The sequence below is a fragment of the Phycodurus eques genome, chromosome 13 (genome assembly GCF_024500275.1).
Source record: "Phycodurus eques isolate BA_2022a chromosome 13, UOR_Pequ_1.1, whole genome shotgun sequence".
Classification (NCBI taxonomy): Eukaryota; Metazoa; Chordata; class Actinopteri; order Syngnathiformes; family Syngnathidae; genus Phycodurus; species Phycodurus eques.
This window is the reverse complement of record NC_084537.1, coordinates 2,534,420-2,559,480: the sequence shown is the minus strand read 5'-3', so window position 1 is coordinate 2,559,480 and position 25,061 is coordinate 2,534,420. Positions and strand designations below refer to the sequence as shown.

Genomic DNA, 25,061 nt, shown 5'->3' with positions numbered 1-25,061 from the left:
AAATCACAGACAGTTTGTTGATGAGCCAGAACATGGTGACATAAGCTATCACTGTGCTGTCAGGTGGCTCAGCCAAGGCAAAGTACTGAAAAGTATCTGGGATCTGAGACACCAGATTCAGGATTTCTGTGTGAAGAAAGGACATGACATCCCAGAGCTTTCAGATGAAGACTGGGTGGCAGACATTGGATTTCTTGTGGATGTGAGTGCACTGTTGAATGAACTAAATGTCAAACTGCAATGCAAGGGCCTTTTTGTTCATGAAATGTACAGTGCAGTGAAGGCTTTCATTAGAAGGTTGTGGAGAACAACATTCTCACCCACTTGCCAACACTAAAGGAAGCAACAAGATCAGCTGATCACCTCCACAAGTACTCATTCATGTTAGAAGCACTGCATGGGGAGTTTTCAAGGCGATTTCAAGATTTCAAAACAGTTGAGAGTGAAATACACATGGTTTCTTCTCCTGTACACTGCAGTGTGGATAATGCACCAAGTGATGTTCAGATGGAACTCATCGACCTGCAGTCTGACACACTTCTGGCAGAGCGCGTCAGGACAGTCTCACCCCTCAAAGAGGAGAGCTTTCCACACCTGAGAAGCCATGCTCAGAAGATTATAGCCCTCTTTGGATCAACTTACATATGTGAACAGACATTCTCAGTGATGAAGTTCAATAAATCCAAACACAGATCCTCTAATCACTGATGACAACCTCTCAGCTGTCCTTCGCAAAGCCACCTCAGACATTCAGCCAGATTTCAACGCCCTTGTTCAAGCCCAAATCAGACTGGATTATTCTCACTGAAGTGAAAACAAGTTACAAGTTACAGTGTTTATGGAGATTAACAAGTTAAAAACAAATTGCACTGATGTGATGATTGTTTTCGTTTATTACTTCTATAGGTCCCCCCTCCTTGAGCCGTCAACTTATCGTGGTGGAGGGGTTTGTGTGTCCCAATGATCCTATGAGCTAAATTGGCTAGGACTTTATGCCCCTGGCAGGGTCACCCGTGACAAACAGGTCCTAGGTGAGGGACCAGACAAAGCACGGCTCAAATACCCCTTATGATGATGGACTTGGTTTTCTCTTGCCCGGACGCGGGTCACCGGGGCCCCCCTCTGGAGCCAGGCCTGGTGGTGGGGCTCGAAGGCGAGCGCCTGGTGGCCGGGTCTGCACCCATGGGGCCCGGCCGGGCACAGCCCGAAAGGGTAACATGGGTGTATTTAACGTGGAATAACTTATATGAAGATCCATCCAGCCATCCATTTTCTTTCATTTATCTGGGGACAGGCTGTGGGGGCAGCAGCTTAAGCAGGGAAGCCGAGACTTCCCTTTCCACAGCTACTTTGTCCAGCTCTTCCGTAGGGATCCCAAGAAATTCCTAGGCCAGCTGGGAGACAGTCTCTCCAGTGTGTCCAGGGTAGCCCCTGGGGCCTCCTCCCAGTGGAAGGTGCGCTGAAACCACACCAGGCAGGCGTCTAGGGGGCATCCTAACCAGATGCCCAAGGCACCTCATCTGTATCCTCTCAATACGGCAGAGCAGTGGCTTGACTCTGAGTCCCTCCCGGATGCTCAAGCTTCTCACCCTCTCTCTAAGGATGAGCCAGGACACCGCGCAGAGGAAACCCGTTTCGGCCGCTTGTATGCGGGATCTCGTTCTTTTGGTCATGACCCAGAGTTCACGAGCATAGGTCAGGGTAAGAACGTAGATCGACCGGTAAATTGAGAGCTTTGGCTTTTGGCTCAGCTCCTTTACCACGGCAAACAAATACAGAGTCTGCATCACTGCAGACACTTTGCTCTAGTCAATTACACATTAAGAATATTACCAGAACTATGTTTTCTTTTCATCTTTGCGATATCGCTTAGATATGGCCCATCCTATCCGCTAGTGTTGCGGAGATCATAGTCCATGCATTTATTACATCTCGCCTCGACGATTATAACGTGCTGCTTTCTGGTCTTCCCATGTGTAGTATTAAAATCCTGCAGTTAGTACAAAACGCTGCTGCAAGACTTTTAACGGGGACGACAACGTTCAATCATATTACTCCGATGCTGGCCAACTTGCATTGAGTCCAGGTCCACTTGAGATGCAATTTTAAGGTCCTGTTACTTTCTCATAAAATATTACATGGCTTACCACCCTCGAATCTCGCTGATTTAGTGGCACTGTATGTTCCATCCCGAAACCTATTGTAGGGTATATTGATTTTTGGATAAAATGTAATTTATTTAAGAAATAAATTCGTCGAAGCGACGCCTGCGTTGCTTCCGGTTTAGCGTGATTTGACGCTTAACATTATAAATCAAGCTATTCTGTCTCGTAGAGGGCACCACATCACTTTTTATATGTATAAAACTTAGGGAAAGCGACGAGAAACCTTTTATGAGTCTCATAATCTAAAGGTTGTTACAGTTTACGAAATCGATGTCTCGATGACAGAGGTTTCCTTACTAAACACAACAAGGAGTGGAATTTTATTGAATATTTAATGAAATCTACAAGGAATCTATAGGGAAACACACAAAGGGGTCTAACTACAAAAAGGAAACATGAATAATGGTGGAAGAAAGAAAAATAGGCGTACGAAAAGGGAACTAGAACATCGTGTGTTGTGGGGCTAAAGTTGAAAATGTGAGTGTTTAATGCGTTGAGTCAAAGTGAGGGCAAAGTTGGGATTTTGTGTGACGCTACTAGTTTCCCCAAAAATTAATAGGCAATAATATTGTACATTCTAGCAACACTTGTGGTATTCACGACCGTAGGTTCATTATTCTGTGGGGTCGTCTTGGGAAGCACAGAGACAGGTTTGGTTGTATAAGATAAAAGATGCAGAAAAATAAAACAAAAACAAAAGAGCTGGAAGAAGAAATATTGTTGTTTGTCACGCCTCGTTGGGAGAATCAGAAGCATCTTTATTTGCCAAGTATGTCCAAAAACACACAAGGAATTTGTCTCCAGTAATTGGAGCCATTCTAGTACGACAACAGACAGGCAATTGACAGAACACTTTTGAGACATAAAGACATTGACAAAAAAAAAAAAACAGTCACTGGGTCTTGAAAGCCGTGTGTTTGAACAAAAGAAAGGGGAGGGGCGTAGGCACGGTCGAGCCGTGCTGAGGTTAAAACGAGAGCCAGACACGAAGGAGAGCAGAAGAGGTGGGAGTCAAAGGTTGTCCAAGAGGACGGTAGGACCGGACAAGACTACGCCCATCGACTTGGATTTAGTCTACAAATTTTGCCATAAAAGTGGTGTAAAAATCATACTTTAATCAGTCACTACACTATGCTTGCAAAACGCTGGTCTTTTGGTGACTCCAAGAGCCAGTAAGAAGTCTGCAGAGCATTTTTTTTCAGGCTCCAGTACTCTGGAATGCCCTACTCGTGGATATTAGAGGTGCTACCTCAGTAGAAAAGTTTAAATCCCGAATTAAGACTCATTTTCACACTTTGGCATTGAGGTAAATTACTCGGCCTGAGCTTGGTGCAGTTGTGAGAGGTTGCCTGTATCATCTTAGCCCAACACATCAGCAACCTGGAAAATCAATCTCCAGTTCTGGTTCGGCCAAGGATTGGTGCTGCATAAGTGCTTGCAGCCACAACTGCTCTATGTATGGATATGAGGACTCCTTTGTTTTGGGGTAGAAGGAGATGCATGGACTACAACAAATCAACTTGTCAAATTTTCCGTTTGTTTCTCCCAGACTTTGTCCATCTTAGCTTACTTCAGATATGGTTGATCTTGCTCTTATAGATGATATTAACTTCAAATAATATAAGTGCTCTGTTTTATTTTTCTTTTGTTTTTGAGCTTCAGCGAGGCCACTCACATACAGTAATAAAACTTGTATGCTACAAGAAAAAAAATGCATGTTATTTTTACCAGTTTTGGCATGAATACTATATAAACATGCAGACAAAAAAGAAAATAGACATTTACATGCAGAGAGCGCTTGTCACAACAACATTTAGATCACTTATTGGGAGTCCTGGATGTATGTTGGTGGGCCTGAACCTCCGTGTTAGTATTTTCATAGTCCTTTTGTATGTCCAATGGTCCATACTGCTTTTCTAGTACAGCCAGTACTCTGTGTTGGACTGAATCCACTTGCTCTACAGGACAGTATTCATCTAGACTGGATCTAAAACACATGCACAAATACACAAGGCAGAATAAGAATCATTATTAGTTTACAATCAGTAGAGTCTTACCTACAGTAAACCCTCGCTATTTGCGGGGGATAGGGACCAAGCCTTGCCGCGAACAACGAGTAACTGATGCCCCTTAACGAGGTTTATATATTTCTAAATGTCTACAAGAAGCTCCTCAACTCACTTTATCAAAACAGCAAATAAGAGAGTTTTTCGAGAAATAACTGAGGATGGGTTAATTTAAAAAATCTGAATTTGCGAATGACAAACTGTGAATATGCAGGGATACACTGTAATGGCCTGGACCAGGGGTGGGCAAACTATGGCCTGCGGCCCACATCCGGCCCGTGGACCATTTTAATCCGGCCCGCCAAAGATTGGTACAGAATCGCTCAAATCATATCAAAATCATGACTACATTCATTTGACCTTGTCCTGTAATGCCGACTGGTTCCACCAGGTTGTGCTGTAATGCCCAGTGGTTCCACTAGGTTGTCCTGTAATGCCCTGTGGTTCCACCAGGTAGCGCAGTAGGTACAGAGATACGTTGTCTTGACTTTGGCTGTTCTGTTTTTACTCTGCTACGGCTCTGAACCCTTCTTCAACCAGGAGAGGGCCAAAGAAAAGAAAAGTCGACAGTGAGTGCTGAGCAGTGGTTCCTCAACAGTGAGTGCTGAGCAGTGATTCTGGTAACACGTTACCCCAGATTCTGCTATTTTGGGTAAGGAGTAAAGTAAAGCATTACTTTCCCCAGGAGAGTAACCAAACTGCAGTTACTTTTGAGTCATTGTTTCTCAGCAAGTCGTGATTTGTTACTGGTGACTCGAAAGCTCACACTCCAGCCATTCAATAGCATTTGACCGTTCACAAAGACTGCTGATTTCTTAATAAGGGGAAGATTAGGAGGTGATTGTTGAGTCTACAATGCACAGTGACGGTGCAATACCATAAAAGTACCAATACCATGCAAAGAAATGCACAATTTCACTATCCCCACACTATTTTTGTTATGTTCCTTTGTAAAAAGTATTTGATTGTTGGTACTTTTTTATTTACACATAAATAATACAGTTTTACTGGTGTGTCAAGTGTGAAATGCCTGTTTCACTGAAGGACTTACAATACTTATCTTAAATAGTATTTACAATGAAAATTGAGAACTTTCAACTCCATTGTAGTCTGGACTTTGAGGTAGTTTGACGCGCTGCCTTAGCTGAGTACTTCTCGCGCCGTCAATCACCCACAGCTTTGCGAGTTAAACAGTTGCGTAATCTTGTCATCTTTTGTCGCTCTTCGCATCAAAATTACGATGGTGGGAGCAATGGTGTGTGTGTGTGTGTGTTTGTATGTATATCAAACCGCCACTCACTTTCACGTTTGCACGCACGCATGCACACACATACACACACGCCCGTACACACACACACACAGACACACACACACACACACCTTCATGGACCACAATCGACATCCATCTGTCAGTTAAGAGTCTTTAGAGTGTATCGAGAATAGTGTGCCTGTTTATGTTTAGGTACTTTCTGTACTGTGTTGTCATGTCAATTCTGCACTAAGTTGCTGATTTAACACTATTATTTATTATTTTTATTATTATTATTATTTATTTGGTTCATGTTGACGTAACTGTAACGTGTGGCGTACATTACCAAGTAATGGGTACAGTTAAGCTAATGCTTTTTTTTTTTTGGTACTGTGGATAAGAGATATACTGTAATTAAATTACTTTAATAAATACTGTTCAAGACCTGCTTACTCTAACTTTCTCGGCTATATGGACGGGTGTTGTCCAGAGTTTGCGTACGTTTGGCTTTCCTTTTTTTCACGCTGCGTTGCTTGAACGCGGCATGCGCCTCCTCGTGTACATTCTTCAGGTGCCCGATCAAATTTGTGTTGAAGCATTTAGATGACGTTCCCCACAATGTACTTCAGTTGTGCACAGACTGCAAATAACTAAAGTGTTGTTTGTCTGAGACACCGCAAAATAGTCCCACACCCGTGACGTGTTTTTAACCGACAAGATGAAAAAAACTTTATTGGCTGTCAGATAGTTACAGTACTGCGCCACAAGACAAGGCTAAAAATAAACTAGCTTTTGGATTCATTTGCAACGGCGATGCGGAGTTAAATGTCTTCTGCAGAGCCGATCGACAACGCCATTGATCGGATCGGCGAATTATGACATGAAAGCCGATAAGCATAAAATGCTAATTATTGGCCGATACCGATAACACCGATCAGATCGGCGTAAACTCTAATTAAAAGTAAATCTAAGTATTAACACTACAATGCCTTTTTTTTTTTTTTTTTTTACATGTAAGCATCTGGTCCTGGCTTGGCCCGCTTGTCAAATTTTAAAAGTCAAAGTGGCCCCGGAGCCAAAACGTCTGCCCACCCCTGCCCGAGACTCATCAGGCTTGAAGCTAACTGATAACAATTCACCTGGACATCGTCACCAGAGTAGGTTTGGGCAGGTGCTCCAGAAGCCGTTGTACAGCTGACATAAGTCTGTCAATCTCTTCATCAGAGCTAATATGATGAGGCAACTCGATTGAGTCACAGGTTAAACCTGCCTGATGTACCTGTGGATGAGAAAAGATTAATACGTATTAAGGACAACAGCGTATGAGTGATCAAAGTCAATATGAACAAGAATCAAATGGAAAAAAAAGCTACACTACTTGAGTAAAGAAATCAATCTTTTCAATCATTTTCTTTACAGCCTATCTTGTACAAGGGTCAAGGGGAAGCTGGAAACTAACTGACTTTGGCAAGAGGGAGTATTCAGCCAGTCAGTCACAGGGCACGCATGTGTATATATATATATATATATAGACACACACATAAATGTGTATATATATATATATATATATATATATATATGTGTATATATATGTGTGTGTGTGTATATATATATATATATATATATATATATATATATAATTTGAACATATGTGGAGAAAAATTAAACTCCAAATTGACTATGACCTTTACAGACAGTCTTTGTAAGTTTAACCAAGAGTTAGTTAGGGCTAGACAGCAACACTTTTCTGAAATCATCAGTAAGAACTTCAACAATACTCGCACTCTGTTTGCTGTGGTTGACAAGCTCACAACCCCGCCGAGTCATAAAGATAGATGGATAAATGCACTGAATTTGCTTATTTTAGTGAAAAAATACAATCCACCACGTTAAATATCAGCACAAATCAGCAAAATGATAAAATACTACATCTGAAGCCACCCAGGAAATCCAACACCATCATCCATGTCCCGAAAAAGTTGTCACCATCTTGCCTCAATGACTACCGTCCAATAGCACTCACTCCCACATCCTGATGAAGTGCTTCGAGCGGCTAGTCATACACCACATCAAGTCCTCCCTCCCGCCCTCCTTGGACCCCTTCCAATTTGCATATCGGTCCAACCGGTCAACCGATGACGCTGTCTCCACCGCGCTCCACTCTGCCCTCACACACCTGGATTCTAAGGACTCATATGTCAGACTGCTGTTCAAAGACTTCATAGCATTTAACCCCATCATTGCTCAACAACTGATCTATAAACTGGACCAGCTGGGGCTCAACACTTCAATGTGCAACTGGCTGCTGGACTTTCTGACAGGGAGGCCGCAGGCATTACGAGTCGGCAGCAAAACATTCAGCACCAGCACCCTGAACACGGGGGCTCCTCAAGGATGTGTATTGAACCCCCTCCTCTTCACCCAGCTGACCTGTGACTGCACACCGATACACAGCTCCAACCTCGTCATCAAGTTTGCAGACGACACAACTGTGATGGGTCTCATCAGCAACGGGGACGAGACAGACTATAGGAGTGAGGTTGTTCAAATGACCCTCGAACATTCTGGCTGATTTTGAGACTGTCCATGAAAATGTCGTCCTCCACAGACATTTGCATCTGCTCATCATGCTGGCTTTCAGGAAAGTCGAACCTGAATTGTTGCTGCAGAAGCTCATTGAGTTGACCAATGGAGATTCCGTGTGACATGAAAATTGGCTGACCATACTGTGGAGCCGACTCCTTTTGTAGAGGCCCTTTAATGGTCCAACCTAATGTTGTTCTCACAACATATGGGCCGTCTCCTTGCCTGTTAATAATCATCCATGGTTCCATGGCCTTTGGAACATTTGATTCTATTAACAGACCTATGTCTGCATCAATGTGATATAATCCTACTTGGTGTAGATATGGTCATTGGTCCACATATTCTTAAGTGGTGATATTTTCCTTGGACACAGGGATCTTCTTCTGTGTGAGCACGACTGGAAGGTCTACCAGTGTGTTGTCATCCACACCACATACCTCAATGCCAGATATCATTAATGAACTGACATCATCATCTTTATTCATTGTTTTGAGAAGAATCTCTTTTCTTCTTCCTGAAACCTTGAGATCTCTGAGCAGCGCCTCTGTGCAAAACGTCCCAGTGCTTCCATTTTGACCTTGACTGGCACTACAGCCAAGACGCAGTCAGAATCTCCAGCCCCTGCAGGGGTCTCCATCAATACGCCGGTCAAAGATTTACCTTTACCTCCAGACTTTCAATTAATGTGGAGTATAGTGGGATGATTGAGAGAGACAAGAAAATAAATCTAACATTATCCTTTTCATTGGACCTCCCACCATACCTGGGTTTCTGTGATCATTCCTTTGGGACAGGCCCACCTTTCATCATGCTGCCTGATCAAAGGATACCTTCAGGTCAGGTTATTGTTTGAGGCTGATGCGATTTTTGCTCTGCTCTGACAACAGGTCTGACCTCCGTTTTGGGTCATCACCTTGTCGTGGTGGAGGGTTTGTGCGTCCCACTGATCCTAGGAGCTAAGTTGTCTGGGGCTTTATGCCCCTGGCAGGGTCACCCATGACAAACAGGTCCTAGGTGAGGGACCACACAAAGCACGGCTCAAAGACCCCTAATGATGATGACAAACAATGGACTTCGTTTTGCCTTGCCCGGACGTGGGTCACCGGGGCCCCCCACTGGAGCCAGGCCTGGTGGTGGGGCTTGAAGGTGAGCACCTGGTGACCGGGCCTGCAACCATGGGGGCCGGCCGGGAACAGCCCGAAAGGGTAACGTGGGTCCCCCTTTCCATGGGCTCACCACGTGTGGGAGGGGCCATAGGGGTCGGGTGCAGTGTGAGCTGGTCAGGGGCCGAAGGCGGAGAGCTTGGCGATCCGATCCCCGGCTACAGAAGCTGGCTCTAGGGACGCGGAATGTCACCTCTCTGGCAGGGAAGGAGCCCGAGCTGGTGTGTGAGGTCGAGAAGTTCCGACTAGATTTAGTCGGACTCGCCTCCACACACGGCTTGGGCTCTGGTACCAGTCCTCTCGAGAGGGGTTGTACTCTCTTCCACTCTGGAGTTGCCCACGGTGAGAGGCACCGAGCAGGTGTGGGTATACTTATTGCCCCCCGGCTTGGCGCCTGTATGTTGGGGTTCACCCCGGTGGACGAGAGGATAGCCTCTCGCCGCCTTCGGCTGGGGGGACGGGTACTGACTGTTGTTTGTGCCTATGCACCAAACAGCAGTTCAGAGTACCCACCCATTTTGGAGTCCTTGGAGGGGGTGCTGGAGAGCGCTGCCGCTGGGGACTCCATCGTTCTGCTGGGGGACTTCAATGCTCATGTGGGCAATGACAGTGAGACCTGGAAGGGCGTGATTGGGAGGAACGCCCCCCCCCCCGATCAGAACCCAAGCGGTGTTCTGTTATTGGACTTCTGGACTCAGGATGCCGTCAAGCTGAAGAAGGAGTCCTATCGGGCTTTTTTGGCCGGTGGGACTCCTGAGGCAGCTGATGGGTACCGGCTGGCCAAGCGGAATGCAGTTGCTGAAGCAAAAACTCTGGTATGGGAGGAGTTCGGTGAGGCCATGGAGAAAGACTTCTGGACGGCTTCGAGGAAATTCTGGTCCACCATCCGGCGTCTCAGGAGAGGAAAGCAGTGCACCACCAACACTGTGTATAGTGGGGATGGGGCGCTGCTGACCTCGACTCGGGACGTTGTGAGTCGGTGGGGAGAATACTTCGAAGACCTCCTCAATTCCACAACACGCCTTCCCATGAGGAAGCAGAGTGTGGGTTTTCTGAGGCGGGCTCCCCTATTTCTGGGTTTAAGGTCACCGAGGTGGTTAAAAAGCTCCTTGGTGACAAGGTCCCGGGGGTGGATGAGATTCGCCCGGATTTCCTAAAGGCTCTGGACGTTGTGGGGCTGTCCTGGTTGACACACCTCTGCAACATCGCATGGACATCAGGGACAGTGCCTCTGGATTGGCAGACTGGGGTGGTGATCCCCTCTTTTTAAGAAGGGGCGCCGGAGGGTGTATTCCAACTACAGGGGGATCACACTGCTCAGCCTCCCTGGTAAGGTCTATTCAGGGGTGCGGGAGATGAGGGTCCGTCGGGAAGTCGAATCTCAGATTCAGGAGGAGCACTGTGGTTTTCGTCCTGGCCGTGGAACTGTGGACCAGCTCTACACCCTTGGCAGGGTCCTCGAGGGTGCATGGGAGTTCGCCCAACCAGTCTACATGTGTTTTGTGGACTTGGAGAAGGCGTTCGACGGTGTCCCTCGGGGAGTCCTGTGGAGGGTGCTTCGGGAGCATGGGGTACCGAAACCCCTGATACGGGCTGTTTGGTCCCTGTACGACCGGAGTCAGAGTTTGGTCCGCATATCCGGCAGTAAGTCGGACTCGTTCCCGGTGAGGGTTGGACTCCGCCAAGGCTGCCCTTTGTCACCGATTCTGTTCATAACTTTTATGGACAGAATATCTTGGCGCAGCCGAGGCATAGAGGGGGTCCGGTTTGGTGGCCTCAGCCTCCATCTCTGCTTTTTGCAGATGAGGTGGTTCTGTTGGCTTCATCAAGCAGTGACCTCCAACTCTCACTGGAGCAGTTCGCAGCAGAGTGTGAAGCGGCTGGGATGAGAATCAGCAACTCCAAATCTGGGACCATGGTCCTCAATTGGAAAAGGGTGGCATGCCGTCTCCAGGTCAAGGATGTGATCCTGCCCCAAGTGGAGGAGTTCAAGTATCTTGGGGTCTTTTTCACGAGTGAGGGAAGAATGGAACGGGAGATCGACAGGCGGATCGGTGCAGCGTTTGCAGTGATGCGGACATGCCGAGGGTGTAGAGCTGGTCCACTGTTCCACGGCCAGGATGAAAACCACACTGGCCCTCCTTAAGCTGAGATTCGACTTCCCGACGGACCCTTCTCTACAGCAGCCCTGAATAGACCTTAACAGGGAGGCTGAGGAGTGTGATCCCTCTGGAGTTGGAACACATCCTCCGGTCCCCCTTCTTAAAAAGGGGGACATGGTCGAACTCCTTCTCCAAGTCCACAAAACACATGTCCACTGGTTGGGGCGAACTCCCATGCACACTGGAGGACCCTGCCGAGGGTGTAGAGCTGGTCCACTGTTCCACGGCCAGGATGAAAACCACACTGGCCCTCCTTAAGCTGAGATTCGACTTCCCGACGGACCCTTCTCTACAGCACCCCTGAATAGACCTTAACAGGGACGCTGAGGAGTGTGATCCCTCTGGAGTTGGAACACATCCTCCGTTCCCCCTTCTTAAAAAGGGGGACACGGTCAAACGCCTTCTCCAAGTCAACAAAACACATGTCCACTGGTTGGGCGAACTCCCATGCACACTGGAGGACCCTGCCGAGGGTGTAGAGCTGGTCCACTGTTCCACGGCCAGGATGAAAACCACACTGGCCCTCCTTAAGCTGAGATTCGACTTCCCGACGGACCCTTCTCTACAGCACCCCTGAATAGACCTTAACAGGGAGGCTGAGGAGTGTGATCCCTCTGTAGTTGGAACACATCCTCCGGTCCCCTTTCTTAAAAAGGGGGACCACCATCCCAGTCTGTCCCCGATGTCCACGCGATGTTGCAGAGGCGTGTCAAACAGGACAGCCCCACAACATCCAGAGCCTTTAGGAACTCCAGTTTGTTATGTTTGTTATGGACAATCCGTGATGAGCACAGAAGTTCAATAACAGAACAACACTCGGGTTTTGATTGGGGGTGGGCGTTCTTCCCAATCACGCCCTTCCAGGTCTTACTGTCATTGGCCACGTGAGCATTGACGTCCCCCAGCAGAACGATGGAGTCCCCAGCGCTCTCCAGCACCCCCTCCAAAGACTCCAAAAAGGGGAAGGGGGATACGCTGAACTGGTACTCGGTGCATAGGCAAAAACAACAGTCAAGACACATCCCCCCACCTGAATGCGGAGGGAGGCTCCCCTCTCGCCCACCGGGGTGAACCCCAATGTACAGGCGCCGAGCCGGGGGGCAATAGGTATACCCACACCTGCTCGACGCCTCTCACCGTGGGCAACTCCAGAGTGGAAGAGAGTCCAACTTCTCTCAAGAGGACTGGTACCAGAGCCCAAGCCTTGTGTGGAGGCGAGCCCGACTATATCTAGTCGGAACTTGTCGACCTCACATACCAACTCGAGCTCCTTCTCCACCAGAGAGGTGACATTCCATGTCGCTAGAGACAGCTTCTGTAGCCAGGAATCGGATCGCCAAGGTACCTTCCTTCAGCCACCGCCCAGCTCACACTGCACCTGACCCCTATGGCCCCTACCATAGGCGGTGAGCCCATGCGTAGGGGGACCCATGTTACCCTTTCGGGCTGTGCCACACACTGGAGAGACTGTCTCCCAGCTGGCCTAGGAATTTCTTGGGATCCCTACGGAAGAGCTGGACGAAGTAGCTGTGGAAACGGAACTCTCGGCTTCCCCTTAAGCTACTGCCCCCACAGCCTGTCCCCAGATAAATGGAAGAAAATGGATGGCTGGATGGATTTTCATATAAGTTATTCCACGTTAAATACACCCATGTTACCCTTTCGGGCTGTCCCCGGCCGGGCCCCATGGGTGCAGGCCCGGCCACAAGGCGCTCACCTTCGAATCCCACCTCCAGGCCTGGCTCCAGAGGTGGGCCCCGGTGACCCGCATCCAGGTGAGGGAAATCGAGGTCCAATATTTGTAATTTGTAATTTGTAATCATTATAAGGGGTCTTTGTCTGGTCCCTCACCTTGGACCCGTTCATGGGTGACCCTACCAGGGGCGTGAAGCCCTCAGACAACTCCTCGGATCATTGGGACACACAAATCCCTCCACCACGATAAGGTGACGGCTCGAGGTGGGGCGTGATAAACAGTTCCGAGTAATTATTTTAACAATGCTATATTTAACTTTTAGTTGAAACATTAATGAATGAATATTAAGTCAGTTGGGTTAGTTGCACAAATAATGCCTTTTAGTTCATAGGTAAGGTTCAGGGCATTATACTGTGTCCTGATCATCCTCTACATGCCGAGTTCCAGCTCCTATTCTCAAGGCAGGAGATTCAGAGTGCCAAATGTCAAACATGGTGAAAAAACATTTTTGTAACTCAACCATCACACAGTTAATTTTGAATTTTAAAAAGTGACACTTTTTGACAATACAGAAATATAATGATGTTCCTGCCACCAGTTGTCCCTTACGGTTTTATGGTTTTATCGTGTATTCATCCCTCTTCCAGGGTTGTGTTGATTGTATGTAATCTTACTTGTGTCTTTATGTTTTTTTCCTTGCCTGCAAAACAAATTTCCTTCAAGGGACATTAAAGTTGACTTGAAGAGGCATTAGCAGACTCCATCTGAACTGGCATGAACAACAGCAAGAGGCAACATCCCTCCAAGTGTACAATCTCCTTTGTTCGAGCAGGCGAGGAGCCCCAGCCCCCAAAGAAGAGCCAGGGGGGCTGCTTTTCACAGAAAGGGGCTGGCAGTTACCAGTTGACCTTGGTAGACAGTTGAGGTTCCCAGAAATAATTGCAGCAACAACAATCTGGCGTGTTCGGATCGGGGCAACTCTAGAAATCACACTTTACTATAATGTAGTAGTCACTGCACAGCATGTGTATTGTAGTAGTCAAAAGTTTGAGAACCACTGATCAGTACCACAACAGACAAGACTGAAGAGCTGTCAAAAATGTAAAGAACACGATTGCAGACTTGCAAAAGGCTGAAATGGATTACAAAACAATCACCAAAAGGCTTGGTAAGAAAGTGACAACTCTTGGTGGCATTATTCGAAAGTGGAAGGCATGAAATATGAATCAATCAATTTCTGTCAGTTAGAAGCTCCATGCAAGATCTTGCCTTGTGGAGTGAGAATGATGATGAGAAATATAAGGGAGCAGCGTCAAAGTACACAGTCGGATGATCTGAGGGCAATTGACCTCAGTCACCAGGAAAAGAGTTAACACACTGCAAGAAATCTTGACCACTATCTTGGGGTTGACCGCAAGGTCAAGCTAAAATATGTACAGGCCCACTTCACATTTGCCAGTGAACACCTACTATATATACTAAAACTGAGGGAAGGCTTGGTAGAAATTGCTGTCGTCAGATGCAACCAAAGTTGAGGTATTTGGCATTAACCCGCCATGTTTGGAGGAGGAAAATGTCTTGAGTATGAGCCAAAGACCACCATCCTTAAAGTTAAGCACGGACGGTCGTAAAATGGCCAAGTCTGGGGAAGACAAAGATCATCTGATAATAGCAGAGATTCTTGGGGCCAATACATGCCCTCATCCATGTGATTGTACATTATGGGCACAGAATTTCAATGAATTTACAAAAATAGTCATTATTATGAGCAGTTGTAGCAGTTAAATTATTATTGTGTACATTGTGTACAAACATTGATCATTCTTACCATTTCATAATCTGGGTGAGGATTTCTTGACTTCAAACTGGAAACCAGGTGAACAAAACAAGCCTTTCTGAAGACAGACAAAAAAGAAAATTATGCACTCTGGAAATAAGTCTCAAATAAAGTCAAAGTCAAGGCATCCACATACTTTTATGTGGCCAGTGAAAGCTTGGACTTTATAACAAAATTCTCAACTCAATTTTATTTACGTATATAGCACTTTAAGAACAACCACAGCTGAAACAAAGTGCTGTACATCAATACAAAATTTAGTGACGACAAAACAAAGTTAAAACAATAAAAATGAATAAAAATTAAACACCAAAACAAGGGCAGGGTAAAAACGGAAGGACTATAAATGGGTTTTTTGGCAGGTTTTAAAAATAGGCAGTTAGGGCGCTTGTCTGTTGTCCTAACCCTAACCCAGTTTAGGACCAGCAATGGAACAGGCTCTATACCCTCTAAGCTTCCACTTAGACTTTGATACCTCCAGAAGCAGTTAGTCAGCTGACCTGAGTTACCGGGAAGGTTAGGCATGGAGTCGCTCAGCGAGGTAAGGTGGGGCGAGACCATTTCAAGATTTGAAGACAAATATCAAAATCTTAAAATGGACTCTTAAGTGCACAGGCAGCCAATGGAGGAGGCCATGACAGGGGTTATGTACTCCCTCTTATGTGTTTCAGTTAAGAGGCGTGTAGCAGCATTTTGGACCAACTGGATAGGTTTGAGGGAGGACTGCCTGACTCCAAGTGAAATGCATTACAGTAATTCAGCTGAGATATGATGAAGGCATGTGTTACTATTTTAAATTGCTGCTGTATAAGAAAAGGCCTCACCTTTACCAGTCCACAAAGATTGATTCAAGACAACTGTTCATTTGTTGAAGATGTTTCGCCTTTAATCCGAAAAACTTCTTCAGTTCAAACGTTTTAGGTGTTGAGTCTCCGTATTTATGCCTCGTGGGTGTGTTCCTTAGGTGTGGTCAACAATAGATTGTTATTGTTGCCCCGTGTGGTTGGTAAACTGACCGTCCTGCAAAATAACCCATCGCTCACACGTTGCAAAACAGCTCGTTGGGATCACTCTACCCGTGTGAATGAGGTGACCTTTGGACAGGTCAGGACATTATTTGCAAAAGATAGATTGTCTCAAACCTCTATTTTGAGATGGCTTTTATAGTTTGACATAGATGGCTTCTCTTACACCTCTTTCAAACCAGCGATCCTCCCTATCCAGAATTTAGACTTTGTCCTCGAAGTAATGTCCGTTCTTCTTGAGATGCTAATGAACCACTGATTCTGGACCCAAAGACACTGGCTTTCGATATTGTGCCATGCGTTTGTGAAGCAGTTGTTTCGTCTCGCCCATGTAGAGGTCGTTGTACTCACACACTGCATTGAACCACGTAAACAACATTCCTGAGTTTGCCACCAGGATTTTGTCCTTGGGGTAAACAAGCTTTAATGTAAGGGTGTTGGTGGGTTTGAAATGCATTGGTATATCATATTTGGAGAAAATCCAGAGGTGGAAAAAGCTACACTTAACTACAACGATGATTATCCAATCCAATTTAAAATCACTGTCTAACTTAAGACCCAAGTTTGAGAGTTAGCTTCACAAAGTGTGCCAAAGCGCTCAACTCAACAATGAGGGATTTCTCATCAAAGTTTCAGAAATTCAAGGCCATTCAAGCTTTAATGTCTTCAAGACGTAACAAAATCGTTGAAAGGATTAGGCGTCTTTTTGGCATATAAATCTGACCGTCATCAGTATAGGAATAACAGGAAATGTCGTTGTAGCGGTTATAGGTCAAATAAGAATTTAAGTAATTTAGGAGAAAGTAATAAGCCAGGAGCAACGTTTGTGTTACTTCCGGTTTATCGTAATTTTGAATTTAATTGTTTAAATCAAGCCAATGTCTCGGAAAAGGGCACCACGTCACTTTTTACAAGTTTAATTTTCGGCGAAATGACGACAAACCTTTTTAATCAGTCTCATAATCTGGAGGTTGCTACACTCTACAACATTTTGAGTCCTAGGTTACAGAGATTTACTTAAACTCAGAACACACACAAAATACAACCAAGAGTGGAATTTTATGGTATATGTAATGAAACACACAACTACAAACTACAGAAAAAAGAAAAACACTGAGGGTAAAAGAAAGTAAGAAAATGAGGCGTACAAAAATGGAAAAGAGGACATCATGTGTGTGGTTGCTGGGCTAAAATAAATGAGCGCGTGAGCGTTGAATGTGTTGAGTCAGTGTGAGAGAAGGCAAAGTTGGGATTTCATATGAAGTTAGTAATTTCCCCACAATTATTAAGCACTGATGTTGTACATCATAGTAAGGACTGCAGTGTCGACTCACGAACGAATATCAGCTGGTATTTGGGAGTGGTCTTCCTCCGGATCTCAGGCGGAAACGAAGCAGGTTTGGTTGAAGAAAAGCCAGATGCACGAAAAGAAATAGGAAAGGAAAGTTGTTGTCCCATTTGGTGTGCGCTCATAATTTTCCTGCCGGTTGACCTGGCGGCGGACCGAGCTCTGGCCCTCGGAGGCGTGCAGGACCCGTCCGGGATGCCGACAGTTGCTCGCTATGGCCCCGCCGACCGATCGTGGCTAAGGAAAGCGATTGGGGCCGCATGGCCGACTTCTTCGATCGAAAACGCCGCCGGCTTGGTTGCAGCGGGCGTTCGCTGCATGCTTCTTTTCCTGTCCTTGTCCTGTTCTATCTTGTCCTGTCCTTCCCTCACAGGGTGTAGCACTACAGCCCCATGCAACACTCATATTTAATGTTTCATTGTTGTAGATAATCTAATGATTTACATCCTGTTTACAATTAGTGCTTTGTCTTCTGTCTTTGTTTCTCTCTCCCTTCTAGAAACTTTGTTCTGTTCGACTGATCAAGTCTGATTCTCAATAAACCTCAATTATAATACCACAGCGGAAGCTTAAAAACTCCACTGTGACACAGTAAAACTGTTCCGGCATGAAAGGGATACAGATTTTCCATTCTGCTTGACCTAACAGCCGAACAGGACAAAAAAAAAAAAAAAGATACAGCTGGCTGGGATGAAAAAGGAGAAGAAGCAAGCAGTAGTGTTACAGACTCAGTTCCAGCCAAGCCCGATCCAATTCAGTCAACCACAATTCCAGCCAAATGTAGCACAATCCATTCAACCTCAGCTTCAGCCAAATATTCCTGTGCCAAACCAAATTTTTCTCCAACCACCACGGATGGTGGGGACGATTCTGGAGGGGGGAGGGGCCATGGCAACAGAGGAAGGCAGGCTGGATCTGGATCTTAATCAAGACTTTCAACAGACACCTGGCCCGTGTTTTACCTGCGGCGAAATGGGACACTTGGGGCGCTCTTGTTGGCAGAATGGGGGAAGCCCTTCTAAAGGTGGCGGCACTACAAATGCATACAGTCAAACTCACCCACCTCAAGGTCCTCTGAACCCCTGCGGAAGCCAAGAACACAGATTCTAGGGGTGCCCAGAAGACCCGAGGGGGGACGTCAACTCGTGCTGTCAAGGCCGGAACAAGAATCCAGTCATGGTGAAGGTAAATTATCATCCACTGATATCAGTGGATCACCGTCGAGACCTTCAAGTTTCTGGTTGATAGCGGAGCTGCTGTCACTTGCATCCGACCAGAAGATGCTATACATCTCCCTATGTCCGGCAGGTTTGAAAGGACAATCGGCTTCGAGGGTGTGAAAGAGCTGATTCCCTCAACAAAACCAAAACAGCTCCATTGCAAGACGCAAAGTATTACATTGCTTATATTGGTTTCAGAACATACTACAATTGTTCTCTTGGGGAGAGATGGTTTATGTAAATTGAATTGTACTATTAAGTGCATACCAGATGGCTTCCTAGTTGATGTGCCCTACAGTGTGTGTCGGCAAATGCTGGTGACGACAGACACTACTGATGCATCTGTGTTCTGGATTGGAAACATCAGCCAAGAGATACTGGAGCCCGTCAAATTGTGGGAAATGTTTATTGTTGCCAACACACCTGGAGCAAGATTCCCAAAGTACCCATATCATTGTACACTCCAATACTACAAAGATGCTACTCACTGAGATGCCGAAGAATGGCTGAACCGTTAACCTAGGCAAGTACAATTAAATGCAAGCTGCATCATATTGGGACCACAAGGAGCAGCCATGAAAATACACAAAGACAAGTATCTTGATAAAGAACACAAAATTGAGGACAGTGTCCCTCGTGAATTTAATGATAGCTGAAGAATATGAACAGAAACGTGGGCAAAATGATGAAGGGAGCAGAAACAGCAATTTTCACTCAACATGCAGAAAACAGAACTATTTGGATGAGTCAGGATAAAAAAATTGTGAAAATTATAATCTCATCACAAGGCTATGGCTGTCCACAGATTACAGCTAACACATGACTCAATTCTCACTGTGGCACAGGCCCGATTAGAAAAAAGAAATATTGCAACACGTTTCTGAAGGTCTGTGGTCAAAACACAGTACTGATATTGGACTTGTGAAATCGCGCAGCCTGTTAAAGTTCAGCTTCGACCAGGTACTAGACCGCCTTGGAAAGGTAAATACACATTAAAGGAGGAAGCAAGTCGAGGAATTGAACCACAAATAAAAGGGCTGGTTACGGCAAATGCTTTGAAAATCACACAGACACACACACAGATGATTCAAGATGGGGCCTACCAGTGTGGTCGCCTCGGTTAAGCGCTCTCTATTATTGTTTTTGTGTTTTTCATTCGTCTTTGGAGACATTACACGACTCACTTACACAAGGAGGCTACTCCGGACTTTCTTTCACCAACTTTCGCAAATCCGCTCAGTTTCTTCCCCTGAGTTACTCGCCGGAGCGGCGTCCACGGTCTTCGGCGCATGGAGGCGAAGGCGGCGCCACAGAGGGAAGCGAGCCGGCATCCAGGTGAAACTCCGCAAGAGAGGATACAGATTGGCGTTCCCGTCGATCTATCTTGCGAATGTACGCTCCCTACCCAACAAAATGGACGAGCTTTATCTCCTGATAAAGACCAGTAAAGACTTCGGACATTCCGCCGCCATGTTCTTTACGGAGACCTGGCTTTGCGACGCTGTACCCGATGGCGCCGTCATGCTTCCTGGCTTCCAGCTTCACCAGGCAGACCGCGACATGGAATCATCGGGGAAAACAAAAGGCGGCGGGATATGCTTATATCAACGAAAAATGGTGTACGGACGTCACGGAGCTCAGCACACACTGCAGCCCGCATTTGGAGTCGCTGTTTTTGAACTGTAAGGCATTCTACTCACCTCGTGAGTTCGCATCATTCATTCTGGCTGCCACCTATATTCCACCTCAAGCTAACACGGACGCCGCACTGCTAACGTTCGCTGAACAAGTCAACGAAATTGAAAAAAAAACACCCGGACTCACCCCTCATTATTTTCGGGGAATTTAACAAAGCTAAACTCAACCACGAACTCCCTAAATACAAGCAGCACATCGACTGTCCTACCAGGGAAAATAACATTTTTGACCACTGCTATACTACGCTAAAAAACGCATACCATGCTATACCTCATGCCGCCCTGGGCTCGTCTGATCACTGCTTAATTCACTTAATACCGGCGTACAGGCAAGAACTTAAATGTGCGAAGCCTACAGTGAAAACAGTGGAAAAGTGGACCAATGAAGCAAAGATGGAACTTCAAAGCTGTTTAGACTGCAGAGTGGAGTGTCTTTGAAAATTCAGTTGGCAGCCTGGTGAATATACGGACACTGTCACACCCTATACCAGTTTCTGTGAAGAGTTTTGTGTACCAACAAAGTCATTTCGCACTTTCAACAATAACAAGCCGTTGGTTCACTGCCAAACTTAAGGACTGCCAAGCTAAGGAGGTCGCATATCAGAGCGGGGACAGGGCCCTGTATAACCGAGCTAGAAACCAGCTGACTAAAGAAATTAACATTGCAAAGAGTAACTATGCAGTAAAGTTGGAAAAACAGTTTAGCGCTAACGACTCTAAATCAGTCTGGCATGCATTCCAATCGCTGACTAATTACAAGCGACGATCCCCCCAAGCTGAGAACAATAGCACACTAGCCGACGACTTGAATACCTTCTACTGCATATTTGAAAAGGACACATTCACACCCCACACCCACCCAGCCGCACCACGACTTCTCAGTTAACCATCCGCGAACAGTATGTGAGGCACATCTTCAAACAACAAAAGATTAACAAAGCGGCAGGCCCAGACCATGTGTCCCCATCCTGCCTCAAAGTCTGCGCGGACCAGCTCGCGCCAGTCTTCACTCAGATCTTCAATAGATCTCTGGAACTGTGCGAAGTACCATCCTGTTTCAAACGCTCCACCATCATTCCAGTCCCCAAGAAACCTGCAAACTCGGGTCTAAATGACTACAGGCCTGTCGCCTTGGCATCTGTGGTTATGAAGTGCTTTGAACGTCTCATGCTGGACCACCTCAAGAGAATCACAGGTCCCCTGCTGGACCCCTGCTGTTTGCCTAACCCTCTCCAGCTCAGCGTCTCACCTGCCATCTGCCAGTGGATTTACAGCTTTCTGACGGGCAGGACACAGCAGGTGAGGCTGAAGGAGGCCACCTTATCCACACGCAGCATCAGCACTGGGGCGCCCCAAGGTTGTGTCTTCTCTCCGCTGCTCTTCTCTCTCTACACGAGCGACTGCACCTCAGCGCACCCGACTGTCAAACTCCTGAAGTTTGCAGATGACACCACTGTCATCGGCCTCATCAAGGACGGTGACGAGGCTGCATATCGACAGGAAGCGGAGAGGCTGGAATTGTGGTGCGGCCGACACAAACTGGAGCTGAACACGCTCAAGACTGTAGAGATGATCGTGGACTTCAGGAGGCATCCTTCACCACAGCTGCCCCTCATGTTGTCCAGCTGCCTTGTGTCAACCGTCGAGACCTTCAAGTTCCTGGGAATTACAGTCTCTCAGGACCTGAAGTGGGCGACCAACATAACCTCCGTCCTCAAAAAGGCCCAGCAGAGGATGTACTTCCTGCGGCTTCTGAGAAAGCACGGCCTGCCACAGGAGCTGCTGAGGCAGTTCTACACAGCGGTCATTGAATCAGTCCTGTGTTCTTCCATCACAGTCTGGTTTGGTGTTGCTACAAAAAAGGACAAACTCCGACTGCAACGGACAATCAAAACTGCTGAAAGGATTGTCGGTACCCCCCTACCCACCCTTGAGGACTTGCACGCTGCCAGAACTAAGACAAGAGCGTGCAAAATCCTCTCGGACCCTCCACATCCCGGTCACCAGCTCTTCCAGCTCCTTCCCTCAGGTAGGCGCTACCGATCAATGCAAACTAGAACTAGCAGACATTCCAACAGCTTCTTCCCTCTTGCAATCAACTTCTTAAACACCTAACCTCCAACTCCATTACAACATGCTGGCAATTTTTTGACTTGAGTTCGTTGTCACATTTCTGTGGGGCCAATTATATATTACTCGTGCACTCACTGTAGTAGTCTCGTCACGCTGCACTATTTGCATATCTGTTGTTGACCAATACTGCCCACTCATGCCAGGGTAGCATCTGCTCCATTTGCACACTGATTGAGGAGTATCTGCAACATTTGCATAATCAACATTGTCCCAGATTATCGCACTACTCGTCACTTTAAACTGGATACACTCCTTGAAGTCTCATCGCCCTTTGCACAATGGTTATTGCACCGGACTATTGCAATATTAGTCATTCAAACTGCTCTAAGTGATAGAGGACTCTGCATCTTTTGCACAATTGTCAAAAAAAAAAGAAAAAAGAAAAAAATGAACCGGCATTACCAGACAACGAGCAACCCTTTATTGCTCAGTGACTGTTTTTTTGTCAATGGCTTTATGTCTCAAAAGTGTTCTCTGTCAATTGACTGTCTGTTGTCGTACTAGAGGGGCTCGAACTACTGGAGACAAATTCCTTGTGTTTTTTTTTTTTTTTTTTTTGACATACTTGATGACAGTGCTGTCATCTGCAAACTTCAGGAGCCGGTGCGTTGAGGTGCAGTCATTCGTGTAGAGAGAGAAGAGCAGCGGACAGAGGTGAAAGTGTACACCTTGGCTAGTGTACTATTGCTCAGCTTGGGGTGATCGTCGCTTGTAATTGGTCAGCGATTGCAATGCATGTCAGACTGATTTAAGTCATTAGCGCTAAACTGTTTTTCCAACTTTGCTGGATAGTTTTTCTTTGCAATGTTAATTTCTTTAGTCAGCTGGTTCTTAGTGCGATTATACAGGGCCCTGTACCCGCTCTTATATGCGCCCTCCTTAGCTTGGCGAAGTTGCTTAAGTTTGGCAGTGAACCACGGCGTGTTGTTATTGAATGTGCGAAATGTCTTTGTTGGTACACACACATCTTCACAGAAACTAATATAGGATGTGACAGTGTCTGTATATTCATCCAGGTTGCCAGCTGAATTTTCAAAGACACTCCAGTCTGTGCAGTTTATAAACAGCTTTGAATTTCTATCTTTGCTTCATTGGTCCACTTTTTCACTGTTTTCACTGTCGGCTTCACGCATTTAAGTTCTTGCCTGTATGTAGGTATTAAGTGAATTAAGCAGTGATCAGACGAGCCCAGGGCTGCACGAGGTGTGGCACGGTATGTGTTATTTAGCGTAGTATAGCAGTATATCATAAAATTGTATTTTCCCTGGTGGGACAGTCGATGTGCTGCTTGTATTTAGGGAGTTTGTGGTTGAGTTTAGCTTTCTTAAAGTCCCCGAGAATAATGAGGGGTGAGTCCGGGTGTTTTTTTTTCAATTTCGTTTTCTTGTTCGGCGAGCATTAGCAGTGCGGCGTCCGTGTTAGCTTGAGGCGGAATGTAGACACCGGCGAGAATGAATGATGCGAACTCACGAGGTGAGTAGAATGGCTTACAGTTCAAAAACAGCGACTCTAAATGCGGGCTGCAGTGTGTGCTGAGCTCTGTGATGTCCGTACACCATTTTTTGTTGATATAGAAGCATATCCAGCCACCTTTTGTTTTCCCCGATGATTCCATGTCGCGGTCTGCCTGGTGAAGCTGGAAGCCAGGAAGCATGACGGCGCCATCGGGTACAGCCTCACAAAGCTAGTCTCTGTAAAGCACATGGCGGCGGAACGTCAGAAGTCTTTTCTGATCTTTATCATCCATTTTGTTGGGTAGGGAGCGTAGATTCGCGAGTGGATCGACGGAAACGCCAATCTGTATCCTCTCTTGCGGAGCTTCATTTAGATGTCGGCTCGCTTCCCTCTGTGGCGCCGCCTACGACTCCATGCGCCAAAGACCGTGGTCACTGCTCCGGTGAGTAACTCAGGGGAAAAAACTGAGCGGATTTGCAAAAGTTGGTGAAAGAAAGCCATCAAGGAGTAGCCTCCTTGATGGTTAGCAAGTCTCCCCTTGTGTAAGTGAGTCGTGTAACGTCTCCAAAGACGAACGAAAAACACAAAAACAATACTAGCAATCGCGTAACCGAGGTGCCCACACGGGTCGGCGCCATCTTGTCTTCATGTATGGAAAGGCATCAGCTGTTACAATGGGATAACCAGTGAAGATTCTTACACATCACAGTCTTCGAAATCTCTTGAATCACGGCAGGTAGACCTTGACGGAGTCCAGGCTCAGAGATTATTCTCGACTTTTGGAGCACGAAGATACGACTCTGGCAAGGTGTACCACTGTGAACCCTGCTGAACTTTTGCCAACTTCAGAAGATTGGGAACCCCATGATTGCATACACGAGGCTGAGAAGTATTCCAGATTAAGAGCAGATTTGCAAGCCTTCCCCTTGCGTGAGGGAGATTTGGAATTTTGGACGGATGGTTCTTATCGTATTGAGGAACCTTTGAGTGCAGGTTATGCGATTGTGCGAGCAGTAGATTCGGGGTTTGTATTTGTAAAAGCTGAAACGATACCTCAACCAGCATCCGCTCAACTTGCGGAATTAGTGGGTTTGACCGAAGCATGTTTGTTAGCGGAAGGAAAACATGTAACAATTTATACTGACTCAGCACATGCACATAATGTTTGTCACCTGTTTGGCTATGTGTGGAGGAACCGAGGGTTCAAGAAAACAGATGGCTCCCCCATACAACAACATGCACAGAGACTGAAACTATTG

At 46.3% G+C, this 25,061-nt stretch overlaps 1 protein-coding gene across 3 annotated transcripts in view; it reads right to left on the bottom strand.

Annotated features, from left to right (window-relative positions):
- Nucleotides 1–2,902: 2,902 nt before the first annotated feature.
- Nucleotides 2,903–25,061, bottom strand: part of c13h5orf22 (chromosome 13 C5orf22 homolog) — an 80,348-nt gene continuing 58,189 nt past the window's right edge. For all 3 annotated transcript variants that reach the window (XM_061695068.1, XM_061695070.1, XM_061695069.1), the window contains 3 exons: nt 14,916–14,982; nt 6,620–6,759; nt 2,903–4,152 (listed from right to left, as the gene is read on the bottom strand). In XM_061695068.1, coding sequence (XP_061551052.1) covers nt 3,984–4,152; nt 6,620–6,759; nt 14,916–14,982 — 376 coding nt within the window. In that variant the 3' untranslated portion in view covers nt 2,903–3,983. The remainder of the gene's footprint in view (nt 4,153–6,619; nt 6,760–14,915; nt 14,983–25,061) is intronic.